This window comes from Primulina huaijiensis, chromosome 5 (assembly GCF_012295235.1).
Source record: "Primulina huaijiensis isolate GDHJ02 chromosome 5, ASM1229523v2, whole genome shotgun sequence".
Classification (NCBI taxonomy): domain Eukaryota; kingdom Viridiplantae; phylum Streptophyta; class Magnoliopsida; order Lamiales; family Gesneriaceae; genus Primulina; species Primulina huaijiensis.
Window position 1 is genome coordinate 8324281 of NC_133310.1, and position 8842 is coordinate 8333122.

An 8842-nucleotide genomic window follows, 5' to 3' on the forward strand; every position below is an offset into this window, starting at 1 on the left:
TACTTATAAAAATATCTTGTTAAATCTCATATTACTTAATTTTATAAAATATCATAATTAAATAAAAAAAATTGAAACATATTCATGTATTTGCATCTTTGATGAATACGGATAGAGTAATTAATATATCATTAATTTCACAATATAGAATAGACATGTGAAAGTGTTAACTTGATGCATTGTCAAACTGACCCCAGACATTGCGTTCATATGTTGACGACGAATCCAATGTATGACAATTCTTTTATTTTACGAAGAACAATTTTATTAAATGTGTGTTTCGAAGGTTTTTTCTTTCCAAAAATGATTCCTATTAAAATTAGATATATTAGGAGAACAAATGCAAACGATTTATGAAATATATTTTCATCTAATCACTAATTAAAAACATGAAATTTATATATTATTGCAAAACTTAATTTATTTTTTGAAAATTATATTTTATATAAATTATTACATGTAAAAAATATATCAAAAACCTAGGTTACTAAAGGCATCTCTAATCCCTGCGCCAAAATGTCGTTGCGCAAGGGTCTTCTTCAAATAGCCCAGCTCCCTTTCTCGAGTAGGTCTCTTATGAGACGATCTCATGAATCTTTATCTGTGAGACGGGTCAATCCTATCGATATTCACAATAAAAAGTAACACTCTTAACATAAAAATTAATACTTTTTCATGAATAACTCAAATAAGAGATCTGTCTCACAAAATACGACCCGTGATAAATATTGTATTTGGTACAGAAACTACACAATTTTAAAATAGATTTGTTTTAAAATAAAATTTTGAGTTGGAGATAACTTAGGCTTTATATTTTTATAAATATTATTAATAATTATAAACATAATAAATCAATCAAATAAATTAAGAAGAATCTGTCTCTCCCATATATTCCGACATTATTGTTTTGGCCTTCATTTTCTTCATTTGATGAGTTGGTTGAGTGAGTAGAATTTGGTTAATATTTAACTGCCCCGTTGAATTAACGCTGCCAAATGTACTTTCACTTCACAACCCATTTCGGAAGAAAGAGTAAGTTTCCGCGGCGGAGAGATGGTGGGTCCGACGAGGCCATTGTTTGTGTTGTTTGGATCGTCGATAGTTCAGCTTAGCTTCAGCACCGGCGGTTGGGGTGCGATTCTCTCCGATGTCTACTCCCGCAGAGTACGTTTTTTTATTCTTCTGTTCATTACTGTTTCTTTGATACGAATTTTACTGTTGGGGTTTTGAAATTTAAGTTTTGGCGCTGGGATTTTCACGATTTCAATTCATTTTCATACCTTTGTCGACTGATAATATTATTCCAGTAGTTCCTCCATTCACGTGTCATCACTGCAGCTGATTTTCGTTGGAAAAAAGATGTTTAGGAAATTTTGTGATAGTCTTGTGTAAGTTCCGTTTTGGGATGACATAGACTTCTCACAGATTTATGTGCCGGAAAATTGTTTTTATAGTGCAAAAAGAATAAATAATTGTCATCTTAACATGTTAGATTTCAGTCCTATTTCGTGCGTTTTCTATTATTGCCTTTTTATTTTCTCTTCTCATTTCTTGTAGGCTGACATAATTTCCAGAGGATACTATGGCTGGAATTCAAAACGGGCTGTCCAAGTACTTGATGTAGTTTTTCCCAAGGTACCAGCAGTTCATTACACGTAGAAGCTACTATAAACGATTCACAAAGATTAGAAATTAAAGAATCCTGCATGTTTACGGATTCCACAATAAATTAAATTAATTTGTTCATATCTGTAGCAGAGAGCATCAGGTAAACTGTTCGAACTTAATGAAATAGTTATTGACCTCTTTTTGCAATTACTTTGATGCATACATATTCAACATTTTGTTCAGTTCATGAGGATCTTTACTACAGCTAAGCATATGAAAGTTGTTATGGTGCTATAATCTTTTCAAGTAATTACGACTGAAGTAATATGCTAAAAGCGATTTCAACTAACGGTGGCTGAAGTAAAATAAATGCATTGCTGAAATTCTGTTAAGACAATGATAACACCAATGAGTTTTTAACATTTTGCCATCCTTGGATCTTCCCGTTATGTTTTTGCTGTTGCAGAATGCCGCTATTCAGCCTTCATTGGTGGTTGTGTACTTTGGTGGAAACGATTCCATGGGGCCTCATGAATCTGGACTAGGGCCACATGTACCACTTGAAGAATATGTTGAAAACATGAGAAAAATTGCTATTCATCTCAAGGTAACTTTCTCAAATTTGTACTGAAATGACTTTGTTGCTATGAAATTACTAGGTGGCTGGCTTCCTATCAATGCCGTAGTTTGCTCGACTTGATGCAACATATGGTATTTTTCATATCTCTTGTTGCAAATCATAGGATGGGTTCCCTTGCAGGTCTTTTCCTTCACATTTAGATGCAAATTTGTTTGATAATTGATATAGAAAAAATTGGTTACATTTGAAAACCTTCAAATTTTCAAAGGAGAAAAACTTCAAGTTCCTAAAAATGTAGCTATATTGCATAGTTGTGTAGTTTCCCCCGTGGGGTTTGTACATGAAGAGGGTAAAATTCTTAACTAGGCCAGTTCTCCCTTTCATTTGTTTTCCGCCTCTTCAATTATAAACTCTTTTTTTCCCTCTAACAGTGGGTTTCTATTCCAGAGCCTTCCACAACCACCTCGCTTAATCTTTCTCAGTTGCCCTCCAGTTAATGAGGTTAAACTTCGTGAGAATTTAAGGTACACTATATGATAATTAGTACTATACACCGTTCAGTGTTCAAAATATTGAGGGCTTATCCTTCTTCTTTCTTTTTTCTTTCGTGCCTCCTAACAGTCCACATGTCAGTGAGATTGTGCGAACAAATGAGTTGTGCCGATTATACTCTGAAGCTTGCATCGAGCTGTGTAGGGAATTGGACATGAAGGTAGTTGATCTTTGGACTGCAATCCAGAAAAGAGAAGATTGGCTAAATGCCTGCTTCACGTGAGTGCATTCTACTATAACTTATGTAACAGCTTCGAGAATATAATAAAAAAATATACTAGATTTAAAAAACGCTTTAAAACCATGATGGTATCACTCGAGGAGCAATCACCTCGGTTTTGGATATGGGACGAGTAGATTCAGGAAATAAGTAGTAACTTTGCCTTTTCTCCAACGTTCTTGTTTTCCCCAGGGATGGAATCCACTTGTCTGCGGATGGCAGTAAGGTAGTAGCAGAAGAAATACTCAAGGTGCTGGATGAAGCTGAGTGGGAGCCCAGTTTGAGAAGGGATTCCTTGCCTGTCGAATTTTCAGAAGATTCACCCTATGATCTTGTTGCTAAAGATGGAAAATCGACTATAAATCTCTCAAAGTATATTTAAAATTTCATGCTAGAGGATTTTCAAAAAATAAATAAATAAATAAAATGTTAAGATGTGAGTGGTTTTTGCCTCAGCAACTAAGCGACCCTAATTTGCTCTAACAATATTTAAATTTTGAGGCAAGTAGTGAGGCATTTTCTGTCTAAGCAACTTGCATTAATTGTAGTTATTATTTGAGGTTATATTACTTGCTTCCATCAAGGCAAAACATGGAAGCGGATGGAGAATTGGATCTGATGCATCATTCAATTTCTTAGTTTACTTTTACAACCTGGATTATCTTATGCCACAACAATTGTAATGCCACAAGAACGTTGGATGTGGCATAAGGACATGTCATGTTCGAATTTTCGCAGGCTTACAAAAATCAACTCGAATATAAACCAGAAAGCACAATTTGATTATATTATAACACATGCCCCAAATGAATTCCAATTCTGGATTGTAAGACTTTAGTTATGTAATNAATAATAAAATAATAATCATCCTCACCATCTGAAACCTTAGTTATCTTCTCTCTCCAGAACCGAAACTATTCTCCCGTAACAAATCTTAAAACCACCGCCGCCACTTTGACCGTCGATTATGGCCGCACAGGTGATCGAAAAATTAAAATAAATACATATTTGGGAAAGCTCTCGACGTAAGCTTTCTGTTGATATCACATTTGATAGGAAAAATCGAGATTCCCGAAAACCCATCGGAAACCCGCCGCACCTTTCTCCGCTGAATCGTCACCGTACGTCGCCGGAGTTCAGAAATTGATTGAAGGTTTTTGTTCTTTGAGTCATAAGCTTCGTTTTGATATATATATTGAGGTATAAATTATGATTCCAGAAATTGTTTAAGGATTGCTCCATTTTTGGTTAAATTTGATATTAATATTGATATTGATTATATTTTTGGGTGTAGGTACAAACTTTGAGTTGATTGGAGGTATGGACAAATTTCAGAATATTTAATTAGATATTTTCGAATCAGCTAGTTCGATACTTTGCGACGAATTAAAATATAAATAATTGATTTTAGACATTTTAGTTGAATATTGGAATTTTAGAAATTTAAAATGCCTAAATTGTTGAAATTGGATTTTTAGTGAATTTAAATGGTTCTGGAATTTTTATATGATAATAAGACCATATAAATTAATATTCAGGTGAATTGCCTGAGTTGGCATTTCCAGGACTTTCTTGAGGATTTAAGTTACTGGTAAAATAGTTGAGGTACGTAGAGATCAGTTATTTTCACGATGTCTGACAGAGACATCTGATGATCCTGTGTATGATTTATGTGCTATTTGTTGATTTATGTGATATTAAATGCTGACTCGCATTTTATCAGTTGGTAATTGATGTGCAAAATAAAATAAAATATTTCTTTTGTTACCACACATTTTATTTTGAGTTAGACACATCAATACCACTGAACATATCATATTGAGCCTATCTGTTATTGAGGTCCGGTTATATTTCGTTTGAGATCCGTTATATATATGATATGATATGGTGTTCTGGAGATGTTTGGCTACCTTGATTCGGTCCGGCTTAGGTAGTTGCTGGCTTCGAGGCTGGGCCATATCCCAGGCACGGTCCGCTGAGTCGTGGACCAGCTCGAGCATATATGTATGATTGTTGATATCGATCATTTGATTCCCGATATCCTGATATCTTGCACCTATACATGCATGGCATCATTGCATTTCTATGTCATATATCGTGGTTTCTTGATGTCTCGTACTGGGGTTTCTGACCCCCGAGAGGGGGCTGTCGTGTCTTGTGTGTGTGGACATGACAGGTGGTTCGACCTCAGGTGCTCGAGAGGAAGCCTCAGGAAGGACCAGAGCTCCTTGAGAGTGGGTTCAGTTGTATTTAGGTACTGCGTGGTGTTACTGTCTCCTAGATACTATATGTATATATTTGGAGGATTGTATTATGGTATTATCTAGCCTTCTCGGCTCTATGATATTTTGGGTTTGAATATGTCATGATTGTGTCTGGTTGGCACATGTTTATGCTGTTGTGTTTATTGAGGGCATATGTTGTGTATTTTGAGTATTTAATTTTCTGGTATGTCCTATTTATGCGAAGGTCATGCCGAAATTTTATAGGCCCAAACGAAAATTTTTAACTCACTTTTCCGCTGTTTACTGATTAATCATGATTGCATGTTAAAAAATTCTTATTAGGATAACGGGCCCTCACAGTTGGTATCAGAGCGTAGACTGGGATACGCTCGTACTAGAGTTAGTACACTCGAGTTTAGGCACAAGAGATTTGTGCGCATGTGTTTGCTTATTTGAAATTACTTGCTCTTGTCTGGCGTGAATTACATGTTAGTATCTTAGGGATATGACATGTAGACTGTACATTGGAGTTTTATTTAGGTGCTTTGGATTATATTGAGGTTATTGAATATTTTGGGAATTTAACCTTAAAATTTTGTAGAATGGCAACTAGAGGAAATAAAGGGAAAGGAAAAGAAGTGGCTCAGGAGTCTGAGGCACAAAATATCGGAGGAAATGACAGAGTTCCTTGAGGTAGGCGCGGTCGTCCTGCTGCAGAGGGAGCCAATAGAGCTGATGCAGAGGTAGAACAGTTGGTGCACAAAGTTGATGAAATGGAATTGGCTGTAGCTCGATTTCAGAATATGCATCCTACGAAATTCTTTGGGAATGAAGGCAGTGATCGAGCAGAAGGATGGCTGAAACACATGGAATTCCTGTTCAACACAGTACATTATGATTCTGATAGAAGGTTGACTATGGCAGTTCTCCAACTCCGGGATCGTGCACAGCGTTGGTGGGAGGCTACTACCAATGTACTGCAACAAACAGGTAGTCAGATCACTTGGGAAGTGTTTCGTGCTAAATTTCTCCAAGAATATGCCCCACCATCCTACTACTCAGCCAGAGAATCAGAATTTCATCGACTAGTGCAGGGCAATATGTCTGTTGAAGAATATGCTCGACAACTTTCTGCTCTTATCACTTATGTACCACATGTGGCTGTCAGTGAAAAAGGAAAAATTTTAAAATTTTTGGAAGGACTGGACTTTCAAATACATGCTATGGTTATGGCTGGGTCGCCTACAACTTATGCAGAAGCTGTAGACAAGGCGATTGGAATTGAGGTGGGGTTGAGACGAGGAAAACAACCACAGGCTCCACCAATGCCTAGTGGTGGTTCCTATTTTTCAGCAGGTACACCATCTTTTTCATCTCAACAGTCATACCAACAGCAAAAACAAAAACAATTTAGACCAAAGGGCAAACAATTTAAAAAGAAATATCAGTCCAGTTCATCTAGTTCGAGCAGTTCACAAAGTGCGACAGGTGGACAGTACCCCGTGATTTACTGTGATCGATGTGGAGGAAGACATCCTACTGCACAGTGTAGCGGAGTACAGGGATCATGTCATAATTGTGGGCAGCCAGGGCATTATGCCAGAGTTTGTCCGCGCCGTGCACAGGGACAGATGCAGCCACAGCAGTTGCCTTATGCCAGAGGTAGTATTCCAGGTGGCTCATCTCAGCGGCCATTTGCTCCTTCACCGTCCTATCAGCAGTCTAGTTACCCACAGGTCAGGGGTAATGTGCCACAATCTTTTCCGGGTCCCCAACAAGCTCGAGTATATCCTTTGACCGAGGATCAGGCTAGAGAGGCTCCAGGCAGGGTGATCGCAGGTACTTGCCTTATTTACGATCATATTGCACGAGTTTTATTTGATACTGGGGCATCTCATTCATTCATTGCATCTGATTATGTTGATGAATATGAACTTTGGACTACACCATTTCATGAAACTGTATCTGTGTCTACGCCAGCTGGTCGATTTATTCCATCTGGGCAAATTGTATTAGACTGTGTGTTGCATTTCGATGATAGCATTATGATCACAAACTTGATTGTATTACCGATGCATGATTTTGATTGTATCATTGGTATGGACACACTGTCTAGTTATCGAGCCACTGTAGATTGTTTTCATGGTGTAGTACGATTTAGGCCATACTATGGTAACAAATGGAATTTTTATGGTCGAGGATCACATGCTAAGATACCGTTAGTCTCAGCGATGGAAATGTTCAGATTACTATCTTTAGGAAATGAGGGATATATGATTTATGCTGTGGATGCTACAAAGAAAGAATCGAAATTATCTGATATCCCAGTAGCGAAAGAATTCCCCGATGTCTTTCCTGAAGAAATACCAGGCTTTCCACCGCAGAGAGAAATTGATTTTAGCATCGACTTGATGCCGGGTACTGCGCCGATCTCTAGAGCGCCGTATAGAATGGCTCCTGCAGAACTGAAAGAATTGAAAGAGCAGTTACAGGATTTACTCGAAAAAGGTTATATACGCCCTAGTATGTCACCCTGGGGAGCACCGGTACTATTTATAAAGAAGAAAGATGGTTCCATGAGAATGTGCATTGATTATAGGCAGCTCAATCGAGTCACTGCTAAAAATAAATATCATCTGCCTAGAATTGATGACTTGTTTGATCAGCTTCAAGGAAATTCTGTTTATTCGAAGATTGATCTTCGATCAGGATACCATCAACTTCGAGTTAGAGAAGAAGATGTTCCTAAAACAGCTTTTAGAACTAGATATGGACATTATGAATTCCTAGTAATGCCGTTTGGTTTAACAAATGCACCAGCAGTGTTTATGGATCTGATGAATAGAGTATTCAGAAATTTTCTGGATAAATTTGTTATTGTCTTTATCGATGATATACTGGTGTATTCGAGATCAAAGCGGGAACATAAAGAGCATTTACGATTGGTTCTTCAAACACTTCGAGATTCTCAATTGTATGCTAAGTTGTCGAAGTGTGAATTTTGGATGGATAGCGTGATATTTTTGGGTCATGTGATATCAGCCCAAGGAATATCTGTAGATCCAAGTAAAGTTGAAGCAGTCTTGAATTGGGCTGGACCAACCAATATACCAGAGATTCGAAGTTTTATGGGATTGGCTGGCTATTACAGACGATTCATTGAAGGATTTTCTCAGATTGCTCGACCTATTACCCAACTGACCAAGAAAGATGCAATATTTATTTGGTCAGATGAATGTGAAAAGAGTTTTCTTACATTGAAAGAGAAGTTGACAACAGCACCAGTGTTGGCATTGCCATCTGGGTCAGGTGGATTTGTGGTTTGTACTGATGCATCATCAAGAGGTTTGGGATGTGTTCTAATGCAGCATGGAAAAGTTATTGCCTATGACTCAAGACAATTGAAAACACATGAATCCCGATATCCTGTTCATGATCTTGAACTAGCAGCCATTGTTTTTGCTTTAAAAGTTTGGCGACATTATTTATATGGTGAGCAGTTTATTATCTACTCAGATCATAAGAGTTTTAAATATCTGTTTACTCAATCAGAACTGAATATGAGGCAGAGACGATGGTTAGATTTACTGAAAGATTTTGACGGTGAAATACAGTATCGGCCAGGAAAAATGAATCAAGTGGCAGATGCATTAAGCC

General features: G+C 37.3%; 1 protein-coding gene across 1 annotated transcript; it reads left to right on the forward strand.

Moving 5' to 3' along the window:
* The first annotated feature begins 929 nt into the window (after positions 1-929).
* Positions 930-3488, forward strand: LOC140976611 (GDSL esterase/lipase CPRD49-like). The gene is made up of 6 exons (XM_073440853.1): positions 930-1164; positions 1558-1635; positions 2075-2215; positions 2636-2712; positions 2810-2959; positions 3153-3488. Exons 1-6 carry the CDS (start codon positions 1054-1056, stop codon positions 3340-3342), a joined length of 747 nt encoding a protein of 248 aa, XP_073296954.1. The 5' UTR covers positions 930-1053; the 3' UTR covers positions 3343-3488.
* The last annotated feature ends 5354 nt before the right edge of the window (positions 3489-8842 follow it).

Coding starts and splice junctions, on each gene's coding strand:
- LOC140976611 (XM_073440853.1), top strand. CDS start 1,054: ATGGTGGGTCCGACGAGGCCATTGTTTGTGTTGTTTGGATCGTCGATA. Junction 1,636..2,074: donor TTGATGTAGTTTTTCCCAAG/GTACCAGCAGTT, acceptor TTGCTGTTGCAG/AATGCCGCTATTCAGCCTTC. Junction 2,216..2,635: donor AAATTGCTATTCATCTCAAG/GTAACTTTCTCA, acceptor TTTCTATTCCAG/AGCCTTCCACAACCACCTCG.